Source organism: Zerene cesonia, chromosome 13, assembly GCF_012273895.1.
Source record: "Zerene cesonia ecotype Mississippi chromosome 13, Zerene_cesonia_1.1, whole genome shotgun sequence".
In the NCBI taxonomy this organism is placed as follows: Eukaryota; Metazoa; Arthropoda; class Insecta; order Lepidoptera; family Pieridae; genus Zerene; species Zerene cesonia.
In genome coordinates this window covers 7,112,969-7,133,922 of record NC_052114.1, presented here as the reverse complement: position 1 = coordinate 7,133,922, position 20,954 = coordinate 7,112,969, and the positions used below count along the sequence as shown (strand labels likewise).

The window sequence follows — 20,954 nt, the reverse complement described above, 5'->3', positions numbered from 1 at the left end:
CAATCTGCTCCTATTTACTCTCACGGCGCCCCCGTCATCTCTCACGTAGGCTCCTCTATATCTCATTCTGCTCCTATTATTTCACACGCTGCTCCCATCATCTCTCACGCTGCACCTGTTATCTCTCACGCTGCACCTGTCATCTCTCATGCTTCACCTATTATTTCTCATGCTGCTCCTGTCGCCTCTCATGGCGCATCTGTCATTTCTCACGCTGCTCCTATCATCTCTCATGCCTCACCTGTAATTTCTCAAGCAGCCCCTCTTTACACACAAGCTACCCCTGTTCGTCAATATGCTGCACCAGCTCTGACCCTTCATCAAGCTTCTGGTCATTATAACCAACAATATGCCCAAGGACACCAGGAATACTACGTAAGTAATGCAATACCGATATTAATTCTGTAGTTTATTCCATTCCTTCACTACTCATATTCATACATATTAGTTTTGACATTTGTATATAATACTTCACTAAACATCATTTTTATGACTATAAACCACGCAGACGTAGATACGTCCATATCGTCGTATGATTCCATTCCAACATAACTATATAGCAATTAACACTTACTTTCAGTCTTATCCAAAATACGAGTTCTCATATGGCGTCAACGACCCCCACACCGGTGATATCAAGTCTCAGCACGAGGCTCGCGACGGTGACCGCGTGACTGGCTCATACAGTCTGCACGAGGCTGATGGATCTGTCCGCACCGTGCACTACAATGCTGATGCCCATAATGGGTAGGTACTATTGAAAGCATAATTGACTGGGATACGCATGTTATAAGCATATAGCCTTACTCAATAAATGCGATATCTAACACTGATTTTTTTCAAATCAGACCAGTAATTTCTGAGATTAGTGCGTTCAAAGAAACAAACCAATTATTCAGCTTTATAATTATAGTTTAGATGAGTGTTTACTTAATCCCCAAAATAATTGGAAATTAATAAAGCCAAAGTATATTAAGTATCTTTATGTAGAAACATGGATTTAAAATCGCGCGATTAATACTCCTATGTTTGAATTAAATATAACATCCTGATTTTTTTTTTACAGATTCAATGCTCAAGTAGAGCACTCTCATCCATCCAGGCATATCCAAGCTCCTCAGTATGCCCCATACCATCATTAACCTAAGAAGTTCTTAGATTTAAGACGCTAGTTATAAGAATTTTGTGTTGAACACCATGGATCATAATAAATCTAGTCCTCAAATAACGCTTTTTGTTTTCATTTATTTTTATGTCCTTTATACATAATGGACATTTCATGATATGGTAATTTCCATAGAGAGCACGATTCTTTAAATTAAATTAAAATACAAATTATTTATTTCATTCTTTAAATGATTGTCTTAAACTATTTGGTGATTGAGCTGCACATTGAAAACAACCTTTACTATTACCAATTTGTTATTTATATTATTATGACAATTATATCTAAGATGCCTAAGATAAGCGGGTAATAATCGCATATCCAAGCTTTAGCTGATTAAAGAAAGAAGTTCTCCAGAAGTTGTCGTTAAAAATAATTATCTCGAGTAGCGTTAATTCTGTTGATACCCAAATAACACAAATAAAAATAATATAGAAACAAATATGTTACATAATCGTCTAGGAAATTTACTAAATTCTTATTACGCTTAAAATACTTCTTAATTATCACTTAATAATTCAAAAGACCACCGCAAAATACACGAGATTATTATAAAATAATATCCAATAAAATATAGTTTACGTCCAAAATAAGCAATTAAACGTTCACGCTCACAGCTTCAGCTTCAGAAGCATAACCGCGAATTTTGCATGGCACAGAGATTAAAGACAATGTTAAATGCGTCAGCAAACCGTTTCATTCATATAAAATACGGTCTCGTGTACATTAACCTCATTGGACTGAATCGCCTTCCGCGTCTTCTCCTTTCACTGCATTCTTTTAAATTAATTTGTGAAAATATACGCATAATGCCCAGTGTAATTGTTTGACGTATATTATGCGTCGGGGAACACGTATGTCGTGCGTTTATGATTTATTCAAATGGGATTACGTAATTATTATCGGATTTTGTATAATTTACAAAGTATATAAACGCATACTTTGCAAAATTAAAAGATTTTTTATTGGATTCGACGATTAAGAATCGTGTAGACTTTTAATATACATTTTAAAATATAATGTAACTATACATTTAAAACTGCAATACTATTTTTGATGAGCTCCCCAGAAAATTCAACAATCACATAAAGTAAATTTTGAAAATTTCTAATGGCTGGCTAATAATGGAATGCCCTGAAAGAAAATGCATCAGTGAAATAGATGAAATGCAAATGCTCTAATTTTTTTTTTTTATAGATTAACCGAATAATAATCAAATCTAAATCTTGTACATAAAATTCTCGTGTCACAATGTTAGTTGCCTTAACTCATTCAAAACGGGTGGACCGATTCAAATGAAATTTTGTGTGCATATCGGCTAGGTCTGAGAATCAGTCAACATCTATTTTTAATAATCCTAAATGATAAGAATAAGGCAGAACAGCGTTTGCCGGGTCAGCTAGTCCTACTAATATTATAAATGCGAAAGTTTTTAAGGATGTGTCTGTGTGATGCTCTTTCACGCAAAAACTACTGAACCGATTGCAATAAAATTTGGTACATAGACAGATGGACATCTGGAATAACATAAAGGAAACTTTTTATCCTGATATTTCTACGGGATACGGACTTACGCGGGTGAAACTGCGGGGCGCAGCTAGTATACTATAAAAGTGTTTGTGGGCCATATTACCAATAGGCCAATTAGTAAGTCAAGAACAAGAATTAAAATCCCTAAAATTATCGTATAACAAGAAACATATCTTTGAAACAAATCGTGTTACAAGTTTTTTTTTTGCTTTTGATAATTTTGCTAGTAAATTTTTACATAATAAATAATAAACCATGCATATCAAACTTTCAAATGAAAACGAATTTCATATTCAACACTCATTAATCTAAAGCAAGAATGTGACAGAAAAGAAAAAAAGTGGTTTCACGAATAATTTGCTTTATAATTTAATATTAATTTACACATGTAACAACAAACAACAATTAAATAATAGGTACAAGGCAGTCTTATTTACTAATATGATTTTCTAGTTCTGGTGATGGCTTTCAATATGCACGTGTTGGCCTGGGGCTGAATGCTTAACAACAGCGTTGAATCTGAAATACATACAATACAATTTATTGTTTAGAAAGTTATACTTTATCAAAAACAAGCTAAGATAATTAGTTGCTTGTTTAAGTGTGTATAGAATAATGGCCTGTCTTTGCACACCTATATAACCAACTATAATAAAACTTTAACTATGACACGTACGTTTCCCACAATCGTATGGTCGAAAATTTCTATGTCTCAGGCTCAGGAGACAAATTCGGTTATATAACATCATTAGATCAATTGACATTATTCAACATTTAAAATAATATTTGATATCATCTTGAACGCATGCGGAAAAATCTAAAAACATGATTCAGCAAAATTATTTTTAAATGTGAACCGTCTGAGACCAAATTTCTCTTTGCAACTATGTAGTTTAAAAATAAATAAATCAGTTTTAAGAAGTCTGCTGCTTTTTACGTTTACAAAACGAAGAAACAATCAAATAAGAATAAGAATTTACAAAATATTGATTCTTACCCATGGTGTTTATCAGAAGTGTATTCCACAGTCCTCACAGAGCCATCAGCTTCCTGGAGGGAGTATACTCCCTTCACACTGTCTCCATCACGAATCTCATGCTGGAACTTGTTGTCTCCAGTGTGAGGGTCCTCTACTTTGTACTCGTATTGGTACTTAGGGTAAGCCTGCAATCATAACGAAACCATAACACGTTGAACATAACAATTCTAGTGCGGAAGATAATCTCAATTGGAATTAATAATGAAGTGTGATACGAATGAAATGAATGGAAAGTGTTTAAATGAGAGGCGGACATCCGTAAACGAAATAACGATTAGAATCAGTTCGCGGCAACTTACATAATAGTCGATAGGCTCATCGTGAGAATGAACGTCGGCGTGTTGATAGACGGGTGTTTCGTGCGCTGATTCCTGTGAGTGTTGGTATTGGTGGACGGGAACCTGCACGTATTTCACTTCATGTTGCGGCGCATGCGCAGGCACTTCATGGTGAACAGCTGGATATTTGGCGACATGCACATTTTTCACGTGGGCCTCCTGAATGTGCGAAGGCTCATGACCCTGGTAGTAATGCTTGTAAACAGGTTCTTCAGCGTACTCGTAAACTTCTCGGGATTGTGGTTCCTCCTTGACAGCTGGGTAGTGAACAATGCTCTGGGATGATAATGGGTGGTGTGCGTGGCTGTGACTTTCTGCTGAATGCTGCGACTCCTCTTCATGAATAGGAGCTGGGTCGCGGTTCACATGTTGCGGATATCTGTACTCCTTTATTTCTTCCCGATGAACTGGTCTATATTTATAAACATGTTCCTCTGCAGTGCTCGCCGCCACGACAAAAGTTAAGATTAAAATCTGCAAAATTGCAATTTTGTTTTAATGTATTAAAATGAGATATTTAAACTAAATCTAATATACTTATAAGGCATTAATTTTGAACCTACTTTAGTAAACATGTTGAACCTTCTTCTAAGACCTCGGTAGAGAAACTGATGAATTAGCATAGGCTTAAACCTCAATATATAGTGGAGACGTTACGAGAGAGAATTGAATCAATCTGAGCGCTTGGGGCGTCGAAATTGTAATTCGGCGCACGCGCAGCCTTACATGACGTAATTTACGTAACCGATGCGATGGAACCTCGTCCGATTCCGACCGGATATTCTGAAAATTAACCCTTAGGTAGACGTTTATTTTACTGACCTCTTACTATTAAATTGCCTCATTATATTAATATCAAAATCCAAATATTATAACATTTACGTAACATACTATTAGTAAAAGAAAATGGAACAATTTGAATTTTGGATGCTTATCATGAATGAACTCACAACTTGACTCATAAGTTAACCTAACATGTTTTAATTTTTTTACCATAAGCAATATACTGAAAAGGGTGATTTATACTTAGAAGTAATCGGTAATTTTTTTTATTCCCAGTTCAATTCTAACTTCAAAGCCTTACAAATATGAATATATACATATCTACTAATGACTTATAAAATATTATACCCCATATTGCCCCATATGTCCCATATTTTTTTATCAAGGAAATGGTTTTCCATAACAACCAGTAATCTTTTAATTATTTGCTCTCCATCTTCACACGCTCACAAAAACATGTTCTAATCGATAATCCCATTCAATACCACGAGGAAGTTTTACACAATACAATGCAAATAATTACGCATCATTAAAAACCGAGCAAAATATACAACATGTAACAATGTTAATTATGAGGGCTTAAGCAAATCAATCATCAGTAATATGAAATCAATTTTGCGTAACTGTAAAATAATAAATTGTGAAGTCTATTAGATATTGTTTAATTATGGAGGATTATATTTTGAGGTGTGATAGAGAAAAAAATTCATCGAAAAAGTTTTAAGGTAATTTAATAATGCATTATGTTTTCATCAATAAAATTTAAGGTGTTTCATCTCTTAATATATATTTATGTTTCATTCATGTAAAAGCTAAGGAAGTATTACATATATCTGGTTACAATACATACATTATTTTAATATAATACTTATTTTTATTCCTAGAAATTTATAAATACTCATAAGGATAAGAACCCTTTCTTGGCACAGTAATATGTGCTTGATGAGTGTAACTGAAGCGTCCAAGCTATAAGCCCTAATGCCTCATGTTGCCTAAAAGTATAAAAATACAAGAAATTAACCAAATTATAGGTAAAGTGAAATGCATCCGATTGTACAATTTTTATTAAGATGAATTCAAATATGTTATGTTCAATGTGCGTAAATATTCCCAAAAGTAGTAAAGAATACAGTTTAAATTTTATATTTCTATCATAATCAAATAAAATAACAGTTAGAATTAATTAAGTCCTCGTTATGTGTCGAGACATCCAACAAGCATTAGTATTCAGAATAAATTCAGATACAGTTTTCTATCTAAATTTAATGTAAGAGTAAGTCGAATTTAGAATAAGAAGAAGCCTTAACGTCAAGTAAGAAACGAATGTAAGCGTGTGGAATATGTTTAGAAACTATCTACTTTACATAATGAAATAACTATATGAAGTGGGTAAATTTAGAAGATAATCATCGTTTTACAAATTTTAAAATTTCTAAAGATAATGCACCAAAATTAAATATATAATTTAATGTTCAAAAAAACATTCAATTCGTTTCACGTGACCCATTGTCTAATAAATTTACAGACATACCATGATATTTGCCAAGAATTATAATTATAGAATTTTTTAATTATATCTTTATCCTATTCTACTAATATTATAAATGCGAAAGTTTGTAATAATGTGTGTGTTTGTTACTTTTTCACGCAAAAACTACTGAACCGACTGCAATGAAATGGATGGTACGTAGACAGCTGGACAGCTGGAATAACATCTAAGTAACTTTATATCCCAATATACCTACGAGATACGGACTTACGCGGGTGAAACCGCGGGTGCAGCTTGTATTATCTATATCATCCAGATAATAATATATATTTCTTTTTAACGAATTTTAACGCGACTTATTTAATTTTATTTAACCCGACATTTCGAACACTTTACAGCGAGCATGGTCATGGGGAGACTAAGATATTACAAGTCTTGAAGGTCATACAATAATAATCGTTGTTTGTGAACTACCTCCACTTATTTCTCCGCAGTTGATATGTTGAGTATTTTTCCGGATGTTGGTAGTATTGTCTTCTAGTCTTTTGGTATGTTTGACATGAGGTTTTAAATTGTTGATAGCAAGCCCCCAGGTGTTGGAAAGCTTCAAACCATCTTCTGCATTGAAATTTGGTTGGCTTTATTTCATCAATAGCCTCACCTACAAGTCTCAGAAAAAAAATTATTTCCTCTGGCAAGGTATTGTGGTTGGTCAAATCGTAAGAAGTGTTTGTAGTCCAGAGTGTGTTCACATACCGCAGACTTTTTGTGACGTCTATGCTTGATATCCGCAATATGCTCCTTTAGTCGGCTACTAATGTTTCTTTTTGTTTGGCCGATATAGGATAGGCCACAATCACAGTCTATCTTGTACACACCTGCTTCTTTTAAGGAATATTACTTTTTATTATACAATTTGTATAAAGGAATATTAATTTGTCTTGATAGACAATACTCGACCGTCACCTTCATAGGAACTAAAATTTTAATATTTTAAGTTCACGTCGTTAAGTACGAAACTATTAATACTTTTCTTCCCGAATTTCCACAGATATAATTGATTTAAACATGAAATATTCCAGATCTCGATTATTATGAGTCGACAGAAAATGCCCTTCAGACCGAACAGCTTTTGCTAAGACATCATTTCTATTTTAAGTAGCTCTTGGAGTTCCACATAGGGAATTCCAAATCTTCAATTTTTATAAGTCAACAGAAAATGCCCAACAGAGAGTTTTATTATTTAATGTCTGAAATATTTGAAATTAGTTTTAATAAACAAACAAAAACATATTTCCATATCTCTAGAAAAAATTATGACTGTCATTATACACCAGCTTTGTTGCACTCAAATTGAACCATGTCATTGTCATTTCGCTCCAAATACCTCTGAGTCGATTCATTGACCAAATTATTACCTAATTTGTACCGTAACATTCTCGAAAATAGTAACAGATAAAGAACTTTGATTAATTTACTTATATATTCATTATAGCACTATGAAAAGCTATGCTTGAGAAATTATAAATTATAACATTTACATCTATTGTGACATTGTAAACTTCAATTTAATGTGGCAAATGCTGATTCGTAAGAAGTTTATAGAGAAATTGGGTTATAAATCGTATACAAGATAAAGAAACATATTGGTTGAATAACGCCTTTATAATATTATTGTAGTATATTACGTACCCACATTTTTACTTACACCTTAACTTGGTACGTTTTCGTGTCATATCCCTTTTCTTTTTTAGCTAGCAACACTCATAGTATCGGCTGCGGTAGTGTATAGGCGGCGCACTTGGCCTACCACCAGGCAATGTATCTGCTCGTTTACCTGCTAATGTCGTTGGAAACCTTTATTTTTTGTTCAAAATCAACACAATTATTTCGAAACGTTTTTTTATTTATTCATAAAAATCCTAATTAATGAACGTATGAACTTATTATTATTCATCACGTTAAAGATCTTTTATTACAATTTGAATACTACAAAATTATGTAATAATACTACAATATCAAGTGTTAAATTCAAAATTACATAAAACTGATTGGATGAAAAATTTATTTCTTTTCCACCTCGTTTCAATTCAACTTTAAGAGGTCTTCGCCAATTATATAGTACAAACGTGGAGAAATAATTTCCGCTTGCCGATTTTAAAGTTAATCAACCCGATCGACTCGCAGTACCTATGAGGTCAGGTACCTACTCAGGGATCCTAGGTTCGTTTCTAATGGTAGCTAAGTTATTATATATATGATACAAAAGAAAAAAAAAACAAAAAACACGCTACAAAGTCAGAATCAACTAAAGTAATCAAAGTAAACCTAAAAGAGGTGGAGACAATGATGAGACCATTTAGTATTAGTACGTAAATTATTTGATCCTGGCGATCGTAGCTGAATAGGATTATACAGTGATAATAAGATAAACTCATGAAATTATTATATTGTCACCGATCATTGATAAGTGTACAAAGTTTGAATTAAATCTTTTCGTTCAATTTCATTCCATTCAACAGAACATAGAATGTCCACTGTACATAACTCAACCGTAAAGAAAATCGATCAGTGAAATTTATGCATGTTGTATATACGTCAAAACGGGACACAGAACTGTTCTTTTAACATCTTTTAACTTTCTGTGTAACTCTAATCATATTGATATAATTCATAAAATAATATAGAAAAATAGTTTTTCTTCTTTTGTTGCTCATTAAGGAATATAGTTTTGTGATGTACTACTAATTTTATATCAAGGTGAGTCAAGGCAGCGAACAAATTAGATATGTTTCAACGACAAGTACCTTATACAAGTCAATATTATAGTGAAATCACTATTACCTTGGTTAGATACCTTGTTACTATGAATATAAAAGACGTGAATTTTATCTCGTCTACATCAGTTCATTGTTGACTTTGACAAAAGTAATTTATTTAGAAAGAAAATGTTTTCAAAGGTGTGTTAGAAATAAATACGAATTCTTAAGTGAAATTTTTAGAATAGATCATTTACTTTTGTATTTTTTTCATCATTTTATATATTTAAACACAACAATACAATTCAGAAAATAAGATTTATAAAGAAAATTTTGTGCTATATTCAAAATAAATTCTGCATTAAAAGTGCTTTAAAAACATTCTGATTCAATAGTAGTTATATAGCCTGGTCGTTTAATTTTGTCCTACAAAATCCGCCTAATAGTGAATGTTACAACATCTTATCATATATTTAGGAAGTTCGTCTGAAGTGAATGTTAGATTTTTAATTAAATACATTTTAATTCAGGTGGTTTGCATCGCCGCTGTGGTGGCAGTCGCCGTGTGCTATGAGCATTCGCACGCGCCTGCGTACTCGTCGCAACATATCTCCAGACACGACGGCCCTGCTGAAGTGGTTCATGTAAAGGGACATGATGCGCATGGGCACGGTCATGGATATGGCGCTGTTGATTACCATGTAAGTAATTACTACTGAAATACACTTAGAACTGTATAACCTAATGTTACAATGCCTACAGAAAAATTATTGATTTTTTGAGCAAATTTTAAAGATAGATTTATTCCCTTTCAGTCTTAACCTCCTTTTAGACATTTGATTCTATCAATATCATTGCAATATTCTTTAATTATAACTTATTCTATTTTCTTTTAACATTGGTACCATCCTTGTCTTCTATATTATATAGTAGTATTCTGATCAAAGATTGTATGCACACTTCCAGGCATATCCCAAATATGCGTTCGACTACAAAGTAGAGGACCACCACACTGGTGACATCAAGTCCCAGCATGAGGTCCGCGACGGTGACGTGGTGAAGGGAGTCTACTCGCTGCACCAGCCCGATGGCTCTGAAAGAGTCGTACACTACCACGGAGATAAACATACCGGGTAAATTATTTTTGCTCAGTAATTATAGTAATAAAACTACTATATTTGTTAAAATATGTCTAAAGAACCACCAGTTACCATCGTTTTGATGTTCGATCAACCCGTCTTAATATGGATCTTGTATTATTGATCTATGTCCCTATATATAGTATCTGAGAAATGTAATAGAGTCAATCAGTTTTTGCGAGTGCTCACATCCCAGTATGTTGTTATTAGAACTTTTAATGTCACGGTAAACATAGAATACTTAGATTGTTTTTGTTCTTGTATTAAATACTAGTTAAAAAGGGTAGAAACAATATCGAGCTTTAATGCCGCAGGGGCTAACGTATTCTGTACATACTAATCACCCTTATTTAAATACATCACATTTTTATATTGATAATTCGAGGTCGAATATAAAAATCATATTTATAGCTAATTACTAACCCGCCTTCAAACTGACAAAACTAGACTGAATTTAAATGGGACCACACGGAAATCACTAGCTTTCAAATAAAAAAAGAATCAACAAAATCGGTTCACCCAGTAAAAATATCTAAGGTAACAAGCGAAATCAAATGCAATCGCATTGATAACCTTCTTGTTTTTTTGAAGGTAGAAATTATTATACCTGACTCACCTTATTTTCCCAGATAAATACTTGCCCGCAGAGCATTACAAGTATATTACTAGCTGCGCCCCGCGGTTTCAACCGCGTAAGTCCGTATCCCGTAGGAATTTCGTGAGAAAAAGTTGCCTATCTGTCATTACAGTTGTCCAGCTGTCTACGTACCAAATTTCATTGCAACCGGTTCAGCAGTTTTTGCGTGAACGAGCAACAAACACACACACATCCTTACAAACTTTCGCATTTATAATATTAGTAGGATTTATAAATGTCGTAAAGCAATGTTATTTATTAAGTAATATGGATAATTTTGTTACAGTTTCCACGCTGATGTCAAATACGGCACGCACCACGTCGCCCCGAAACACCACGGCCATTATTAACTGTGATATTTATTGTTTAAGCCACCCTGTGATCTTGTATTTTTATACTTTGTTTAAACTGTTTGTTGTACATTGTTGAATTATTGATGTCATTAAAATGTTAATATTGCTAACTGTGTTTTATGTTTTTCTAAGAATCATTTATTATCATTAAGTACATACAGAACAATTTTTTAATTGGAGACAAAATTCACTCAACATTATTGAATGAATTTGGAAGCGTTATTAATTTTTAAAATCAATTGAAGAAAATCATTATTGCATTAAAATTATGCACAAGTAATTCGTTTAAACTCTCTTTACGCAAAACTTCAAAATGTCATATTGACTGCAATTACAGAAACATTACTTGTTGTGTTGGACTTCCAAGTTTCGGCACGAATTATCCCAGTACCACACCCGCACAGAAGACCGACGTGAATTTGTAGTAGGCGAATGCCGAAGGTGAGCGGAGCTATATCTATGTTCACAACATTTCCAATCCATTCTTTTATACCTATCGTCTATCCTTCCCATATCCCTTGCCGCTTAAAAGCGAGAAAAAACTTAAAATAGGTAAAAACCATAAATGAAACAGTGCCTTTGTGTATCATATTCATGGTAGTGTGTCTAAACCACTACGTTAAAATATTAACATTTTGCACTCCCCTTGATGATCGAATGACTCTCCCTTATTGAATGACTATCATTATCATTTTAAGAAAAAGAGCTAATGTTTGGAATCACAATATTACTACAATCTGCGATCTTATTTGTAAGAAATAACGTATTCATATATGCGTTAACTGTGTCTGAAAAATCAGGTTAAATTAAAATCCATAAATATTCTTAACATTTTATTAGTATAAAACTTTATAAAAACTCTATATATGACACGTCTAAGTATTGTTTTAAATTAATGATGATGATGAGTTCCAAACTTCACATCGGCGTGGAATCTGCAATAAATAAGGAGCATGTTTTTAGTTAATGAGAGGGAACACCATCCAGTATCGGAGATGGCAGCATTTAAATTTCTTAAATCATAAGAAGTGAGATCGAACATACTGTAACATTTATACACATTTAATGTTGCAAGGATATTAGCCGAAGACCTGTATACTTTTGAAGTGAAACTTCTTTAGAATCGATGTAATTTCAAACCTGATGCAACGGAAAAAACGACAGATAAGAGGCACAAATACAAAAATGTGTAGAATGAAGCCGGCTAAGAATGAGACAGAAATATACATACTATTTTATTCATTCTTTTGTCGATTTACTAAAGTTTCACTTCTATCGTGTGTGAATCGCACACCTTTTATTAATTATAAAGTCCTTTCTTATACGCATTAATCCTTTCCATTTGCAGCAACAATGCCTTTTCAAATATTTATGGACGGTGATGATCCCGTACAGTCAGGCGAGCCATCAGCTTTTTTTTCAATTCAAACAAAAATGTACATGTTTTAATAGTTATTTTTTCTTACCCGGTGTGGTGGTCCCCGTGGTAGTGCACGGTCCTCTCGGAGCCGTCGGGCTGGTGCAGCGAGTAGACGCCCTTCACCACGTCCCCGTCGCGGTGCTCGTGCTGGTGCTTCATGTCGCCCGTGTGGTGGTCCTCCACTTTGTAGTCGAATTCGTACTTGGGGTGAGTCTGTGATGGTTAGAGAAATTAGTCACTGAACAATGTTTAAGAGAACATTATAAGGGTATTCTGAGAAAAATTACATGGTAGTCATGATGGCCGTGGTGCCCGTGGACTACTTCAGGATGTCCGTCGTGTTTGATGAAGTGCTGGGAGGAGTGCGCTTCCCCGTAGCCGTGTCCATACTGCGCCGCGGCTACAGCGAGGAGGGTTGTTAAACATATGACCTGGAAATAAAGTATTATTTCTTATTTAAATATAAAACTAGCTGGGTTTAATCTTTGTTAAAATATCTATAAGAAATTAAATGTCACTGTGAATTCTTAATTAAAATGCTCATGATCTGATCTGATCATATTAAATTCAAACCAAAAATCAAGAAATGTAAATATTAAAAAATACCTTGGAATACATATTTGGTTGTTTCTATTGCTGAATTCAGAAACTGTCTGATACGTGATAGGTGAGTATGCGTGTCTTTTATATGACTAATATACGATTTATGGTTAACCAATATACTATCTTGCCAAGGTGAGAGAAATTTAGTGACTTAACTTTGACATGATTTATAAAAAAAATTTACCTAATGCGATTCTAGTTTTTATGGCTATAAAAGATGTCTCGTGAAAAAAGAGCGTCTAAGTTATATGACGGATAAGATATCTAACATCTGAGGAGACACAAGATTATCCGTCTAATAAACCGAACATAAACCAGTTGTATAGATATGAAATGCATCCGTCCTGGAATTTAAAAAACAAAAACAAATATATATGTATATATATATATATAATAGACAACAGAAAAATCATTATAGAAGTGCGTTGATTAAAAAAAAAACAGCAAGAATAGTGAAAATAAATGTGTCGCTGCGTTATCCTTTTTATCTCTTTATACCAAGTAATGTGTGTTCCTTGATGATGGTTGAACTTGTGCTAATTCTTGGTAAGGTTTTTGTAAAAAAATATCACCATTATTTAATACAAAAATAACAGTACTTAGGCTATTCTTATTAGATGTGCTCATATTTTATCAACGATATGATGCTTGTAATTAAATATTTAATAAAAGTAAAGCATTAATGTAATGTAATTCAAACTCTTACACATTGTGGCTTACAAAAGTGTAAATAATTAGCAGTGAAACCAATGTTACCTTGATTGTATCGCATTGTCTATCGATATATAAGACATGCACATTGTAAATATGTATCAGTTTACAACTTAACTTCAAAATATTAACTTATCTAAAAATACTGCAATACCTTTGCAAAATGTTCATCAAGGTAACATCGTCATACAAGATCAAATTCAATTAATTATATTTAAATAGAATTTGATCTGAAAAAATATAAAAAAGCTACATGCTCTACAAATTCTAATACTGTACATATAATAATAAATTATGTTTTATTGTTTATTTCCAGGTCTTGTGTTTCACAACCCTTCTCGTCGTGGCAGCGGCGCAGTATGGACACGGCTACGGGGAAGCGCACTCCTCCCAGCACTTCATCAAACACGACGGACATCCTGAAGTAGTCCACGGGCACCACGGCCATCATGACTACCATGTAATGTTGCTCAGAATATCCTCATAGTGTTCCCTTAAACATTGTTCAGTGACTAATTTCTCTAACTTTCATAGACTCACCCCAAGTACGAGTTCGACTACAAAGTGGAGGACCACCACACGGGCGACATGAAGCACCAGCACGAGCACCGCGACGGGGACGTGGTGAAGGGCGTCTACTCGCTGCACCAGCCCGACGGCTCCGAGAGGACCGTGCACTACCACGGGGACCATCATACCGGGTAACATATTATTTATTTCCTCTATAAAATTTCTCAGCCTCATCTAAATATTTCCAAATCATCATAGCTATTGTTCTCGTTCTTAATTTATAAAATTAACATTATGTTTTTTACAGTTTCCATGCGGATGTGAAATTCGGAACTCATCACATCGTCCCTCACCATCATCATTACTAATCAAAATTCTGCATTAAATTTTTTCTGAATTAGTTGAATAATGTTATGTTCTTTCTTGTTATAGTAAACCTGTATAAATGTAATAAAAATATCAATTTTACATAAACTTTTTTACTCTTCGCTTATCGCCGGTCACCTGATAAAAGATAAAAGAGATCATAATGAAATTATTTACAATAACGTTGACTTTACAGAAGACCTAGACAAATGGCAAACGCTCATTCATTTGTTTTCTATAAACATTTATGTATAGTCCATTCAATGTAAGACTTTTCATAACATTATTAAAATAAAACATGATAATTTACCGATATTCCGGTATTTGGAAGGAATGCTAGGTCTAAATTCAAGAAATTGTCTTTTAGCGGTTTTTACCGAAACAGTAAGATTTATTATAAAATAACTTCAAGACAAAATTACAGCTTACAAAGTTATCTGTGAATATATTAATATTATATTTACTACATACCTTTGTACTAGGTACCTATCAGAAGGGGTTTTTTTTTGGGCGTCAGGCTCGACTCGTCACGTATTGGGTCAATTGGTAGTTAGGCAAACTTTTCTTAAAATCATGTCGTACCTAAATTATGTGAAATAAAGAAGGTTTTTTGCATTGGCGACCCTAATTTCATTTACCCATATTTCCCGTGACAGTATCATCGAAGTGCCAAAATATCCTGTCATATATGTATATGTTACTATTAAATTCATACTGTGACAACAGTTGGGATGTAACCAGCATTCTTAAAGAGATCTGAAAGTTATTCTCTTATATTCATAAAATAAACATATCATGGCTTAAGAGACAACACACACTCGTATCTACTAAAGATTTATTTCTAATAGTATCTTACTATATACATATATAAAAGATGTATTTTTAAAAGTATTATAAAAGATTTCACATCTTTTCAAAATTCGTAACTTTAATAACACATCAACGTGATTGTATAATACCTGGTGGATACGTTATAAAACAGGAAATTTTATATTCTGCAGGAAATTTAAAAAAATATTTTCGCTGTTACGTATTGCCGAGAAATATCAAACAATTAATTCATTATTATATAATTATTCAAGTCAAAATATTTGTTGGAACAATTATTAAATGAACATAAATTTCGCAAGTGATACGAAATACCACTGTATTAAATATTGTACTATATACATTTGGTGGTTAATTAAATAGTCCTAAAATTACTTTTAAATTCCTTTAACTTTATCTATATATTTAGTTTTTTTATAGGGAACCAATGCGTATTTGTTAAAAAAAATATCAGAAGAATATAATGAATTTTTATTCCTCAACACGAATTAGGCCAATTTCTGTATATTGCATTTAAAGTAAGAAAGGAAAGATATAAAAACATCTAATTATTGAATTACTATGACTAACCTTCTTACAAGGGTAATATGTCAATACATTTGTCTACTTTATTTTTACTGCCTTGCTAATAATGATATTTAAGACAATTGTTTATCGTCTTAATACTCATTCAATATATAAGGTGTGAATAGCTATTATACAATACTTTACTAATAAGCAGTGAATAGGCGTGGTATAACTATTTAATTGTTGTAACACTAACTAAATAAAATAAAATTTGTTAAAATTTATTATGTTCATTAATATGCATACAATAAATAACAGTAGATACCATCATACGGTTAAGGTACGGTTAATGGATTTATAACGCGTAATTTTTTAGGTTGTATAGTTGGTAAAATATACTTTCAGTCTCAATGTAACAGGGATTTTGCGAAAAAGCCGTTTGGTTAAACGTTGTATGATTCATTTTCAATTATTATATTGCACCACCACCTTCCTTTTCATCCTCTCTTCCGGGTTGTCTGGGAGAGATCCCTTATAGCGATAAGACTGCTCTCTGTACATTTTAAGTTATCTATTGTCATTTATGATTGTAGTTTTCATGGTGTACAATAATACATTTTTCATTTTATTTCATTATGTGATTCATTTTTTGTAAGTCATGTTTTGAAATTTGAAAACTCCAAATTCAACGAGACGTTTTATGTATTCCATCAATTAAGGCTTCTCTTCCAAACCTTATACCATATGCAGAAGTCATAACTCGGTATATTAAAAAAATAATACTGTTTTGATAAAATGGACACAAATAAAAACAGCCTATTATGAAATTGAATTATTTAATTAATTTTAAATATGGGATCATACAAAAAATAACAAAAACTTCGTAGGGTTTAACAAAATGGTTGGTTCAAACATTAAATTCAATAATGATGATGATGATGATGTGGAACGATGTGGTGGGTTCCGAATTTCACGTCAGCATGAAAACTGTAACGAAAAAAACTACATGTATAAACTGGCGGATAAATATATCTTATAATACTTTTTATTCATAGAAATCACACTTCACACAATATATTACACTTATCCTATCCTATTGTACTAATATTATAAAGGCGAAAGTTTGTAAGGATGTGTATGTGTTTGTTACTCTTACACGCAAAAACTAAAGGGTATGAGCTAATTTGGGTGATATAATACCTATTATCCCGGTTAAATGCTTGCTTGGGATAAAACAGTTTCTTGAAATCCGGGACGAGCGTCTTGAAAATGTAAGAATATCAAAAATTATAGGCAGGGCACAGGCATACATTTGACAATACAAAAGCCAATACGCGTCTGTAAAGTGTATTTTAGATCCGTAGCTTACTCTTACCCAGTATGATGGTCCCCATGGTAGTGCACGGTCCTCTCGGAGCCGTCGGGCTGGTGCAACGAGTAGACGCCCTTCACCACGTCCCCGTCGCGGTGCTCGTGTTGGTGCTTCATGTCGCCCGTGTGGTGGTCCTCCACTTTGTAGTCAAACTCGTAGTGAGGATGAGTCTGTTGAATTATCGAACAATAATCAGTGCCTATTTGTGACACATTCTTTTACAAGGATTATTTGAAAAGGTTTTCAATATTATGCCAATAATTATGTACGTTATTTATATCACATAAACAGGGTGAATTCTTCTGAACTGACTCTGTAAAACAAGAAATATTTATATTACATGGTAGTCATGATGGCCGTGGTGCCCGTGGACTACTTCAGGATGTCCGTCGTGTTTGATGAAGTGCTGGGAGGAGTGCGCTTCCCCGTAGCCGTGTCCATACTGCGCCGCTGCCACGACGAGGAGGGTTGTAAAACACAAGACCTGATGGAAGATATGAAATTTAAATTAATTTTAAGTTTTAAAGACTTCAAAGGGATAATTGGGACATATTTCATGATCATCAACCCATATATGTTCACACTGCTGGAACACAGGCCACCTATAAGAGTTCAGGTCATAATCCACCACGCTGGCCAAGAACGGGTTGACAGATGTCACATGTCGCCGAACTTTTATGAACGCTAACGTACAGGCACTACTGATTTTAAGAGACATATTTAAGTAAAGAAAAAATTAGATTACGAGACGGGGTTCGAACCCGCGTCATTTTGCCAAACAGTAGTAAACGCCTAACCTGGCTAGAGAGAAAAAGTCCCTAAAAAATAATAATTCAAAATATGTCAATATTCTACGAAAAGAAATAAAAACAAAATAGAAATACCTTTATGTACATTTCGTAGGATTTATTAGTTTAATACTTCTTTGTATTAAAGGTAACTACTAAACTGATGCATGAGAATTATTTTCACGACTTTTATATCGATAGACAAAGCGATACAATCAAGGTAACGTTGATTTCACTCTTAATAATTTAGGTATAAACCGCAACATGTGTACAAATTTTCTGGTACACTTGTGATATTACTCAAGAAAATATCTTTATCGTATATGATCTAAAACTTCATGTAGGTGCTTCGTTAATTAATAATATTATTTATATATGGTGTAAACAGAATATAAAATATTGAAATTCATATGAGGAATCTATACCTAACAGTTTGTTACATCTTACAAAAATTAATTATTTTTTTATTATAACTATGTTTTAAATAACCAAGTGACATTAAAAACCTTATTCTATTTATCTTAATTATATTAATTGAAAGCAGTTACTTTAATATTTTTATTATGATTAATAAATTTATTACTAACATGGTTGTTTTAGAAATTAATGTTTTTGTAATTACAATTTGTGCATCTGTCTAATCTATACTTTTATTCCAACATATTTTTTTACTAGCTGCGCCTTGCGGTTTTATCATCGGTTGAATCCACGTATGACGACGACATATAGCAAGAATTTACATAGGTCATGTCTTATGCTATTATCTATGTATATGTATGTATATTAGCTATGTTATCGAAAGTTTCATTAAAATTCATTCAGTAGTTTTTACGTGAAAGAGTAACAAACATCAATCCAACCTTACTTAGAAACTTTCACGTTTATAATATTAGTAGGATAATAAAGTAGTAAAGCAGAAGAATTTCTTTCTATCAGTTTTCAGTTGGAGTCTATTTATGGAGGAATGCTATAAAGTATAGACTATATAACTTCATGTGCAGCGTGTGTGATCCACGGGGCGCACATTATATACGCGTTCTTTGTAGGTTTATTATGTTTTCATATCAACCGCTGAACGAATAATGATTACTTCATATAAAATGAACAATCTTCCCGCGACTTCGTATAAAGTCTCATATTATGATTTGAAAATTTATTATACAATTCCGAGTGTTTATGTAGTTGACCCCAGACTAAAATATAACCTGTTTAACCGACTTCAAAACAGCAGAACGTACTCAATTCGTCTATACTTTTTGTCTGTTGTTACCTGATAATTTTTTACTGGGTGGAATAATTCTTCTTGTAGTCAAAATATGTTACTTATCTACGTATAATTAAATTTGGTCAAGTTCATCTTCCATTCAAAATGGATGGATCATGGATAGCAAATTTCATGAAACTTTTTTGTAAATTTTATAGTAAATTTTAAATGTTAATTTCATAATTAACATGTCACAACCTTAGTAACATTGAATAGTAACCATAATTTTAATAACGACAGTAAATTAAAAAACGACATAAATTAAAATAATCAGCGTTTTTTGCCGCCGCCCGCCTATACAAAAGGGTCACCACTCACAACCGCTCAAAGCAGTTTTTAACAGAAGAAATCAGTCAAAACCAGTTATGCCTGATTTTTGTTGCCAAGAAGGGCATTCACCGGCTATGAGTTTGACTATTAATATAGTTTGTTTTGCACATATCACTCATCTGTGTCTCACTCTCGTTCACTCTAGCTGGAACTTGATCCACACTAAGTACTCTGAGTCTATGGCATATTGTGAGCAGACAATTAATTTTTACCATCGATTAAAAGTCACTACCCATTATTGATTGGATATGTCAAAACAGAGGCCCATACCCTTTTCTTTTAAAATTAGCGTGTGTCCTTTCACAGATCTCAATCTGTCAGTGTTAGCCGTGTTATCCAAATCTTTAAATTATTTAGGCGAGAAGAGTAGACAGACAAAGAGACATAGTTACTTACGCATGTAACATTAGAAGGGTAATCCTACATCATAAATCATAATTGTCATGAACCTAGAAGTCATCTTACTGGTGTCTGGTCGGAGAGTGTTCAATGCGTATTAGCCTATATCGTTTCTAGTATAGGGTCAAGAAAGATTTAATGTGAACACTAGTGAGAAATGTTTGAAACTTGAAAAATAAAATCAGGCATGCTCTATTTGAATTGATTCAATACTAGTGGTTTTCAATCTTCATAACCACGTCATTATGTCTACCAATTGTCCCATACATAACAATGAAAAACTAGAAAAAATTGGATGTTTATCAAAATAATTTTATTGAATATTAAAAAAAAAATATAGGATACATATTAGGTACATAAAAAGTCAAATAGTTTGTTTTTTTTTAGTTCTCGTTTATAGGTAGTTGTTTCTTTTTAATTAAAACTAGTGGATAAAATATGTATTTTTAGGAACAGTTTAAAAAGGAAAGCAATTTTTTTAAGTATTAACATTTAAATATGAATCATTATCTGTGTTAATAAAGTCCAAAAAATTACTATAATAATTAGTCTGACATATTTCTTAAAAACAGCTTCTTAAATCATTGTTCATGTTTACATGTAGGATATATAAAGTAACAGAAA

The 20,954-nt window shown here is 32.9% G+C and overlaps 3 protein-coding genes and 1 pseudogene across 5 annotated transcripts in view; 2 read left to right on the top strand and 2 right to left on the bottom strand.

The window, feature by feature from the left end:
• Positions 1-1,228, top strand: part of LOC119831535 (cuticle protein 16.5-like) — a 1,936-nt gene extending 708 nt beyond the window's left edge. The window contains exons 3-5 of one of the 3 annotated variants that reach the window (XM_038354942.1): positions 1-375; positions 581-747; positions 1,067-1,228. In XM_038354942.1, coding sequence (XP_038210870.1) covers positions 1-375; positions 581-747; positions 1,067-1,142 — 618 coding nt within the window. In that variant the 3' untranslated portion in view covers positions 1,143-1,228. The remainder of the gene's footprint in view (positions 376-580; positions 748-1,066) is intronic. The other 2 variants (XM_038354941.1, XM_038354944.1) reach the window with 2 other exon arrangements.
• A 1,822-nt stretch (positions 1,229-3,050) lies between these two features.
• LOC119831536 (histidine-rich glycoprotein-like) lies at positions 3,051-4,704 on the bottom strand. Its single transcript, XM_038354945.1, has 4 exons — positions 4,636-4,704; positions 4,034-4,546; positions 3,693-3,859; positions 3,051-3,214 (listed from the first exon to the last, which is right to left on the bottom strand). Exons 1-4 carry the CDS (start codon positions 4,693-4,695, stop codon positions 3,145-3,147), a joined length of 810 nt encoding a protein of 269 aa, XP_038210873.1. The 5' UTR covers positions 4,696-4,704; the 3' UTR covers positions 3,051-3,144.
• Positions 4,705-9,247: 4,543 nt separating this feature from the next.
• On the top strand, positions 9,248-14,944 carry LOC119831559 (annotated as a pseudogene).
• LOC119831560 (histidine-rich glycoprotein-like) lies at positions 12,695-18,501 on the bottom strand. Its single transcript, XM_038354968.1, has 6 exons — positions 18,434-18,501; positions 17,890-18,033; positions 17,553-17,719; positions 17,128-17,164; positions 12,940-13,083; positions 12,695-12,865 (listed from the first exon to the last, which is right to left on the bottom strand). Exons 1-6 carry the CDS (start codon positions 18,443-18,445, stop codon positions 12,695-12,697), a joined length of 675 nt encoding a protein of 224 aa, XP_038210896.1. The 5' UTR covers positions 18,446-18,501.
• Positions 18,502-20,954: the final 2,453 nt, after the last annotated feature.

Coding starts and splice junctions, on each gene's coding strand:
- LOC119831536 (XM_038354945.1), bottom strand. CDS start 4,695: ATGCTAATTCATCAGTTTCTCTACCGAGGTCTTAGAAGAAGGTTCAAC. Junction 3,860..4,033: donor ATGAGCCTATCGACTATTAT/GTAAGTTGCCGC, acceptor TTATGATTGCAG/GCTTACCCTAAGTACCAATA. Junction 3,215..3,692: donor ACTTCTGATAAACACCATGG/GTAAGAATCAAT, acceptor TATGTATTTCAG/ATTCAACGCTGTTGTTAAGC.
- LOC119831560 (XM_038354968.1), bottom strand. Junction 13,084..17,127: donor AATTCGGAACCCACCACATC/GTTCCACATCAT, acceptor CTTTATTTCCAG/GTCATATGTTTAACAACCCT. Junction 12,866..12,939: donor ACGGCCATCATGACTACCAT/GTAATTTTTCTC, acceptor TAACCATCACAG/ACTCACCCCAAGTACGAATT.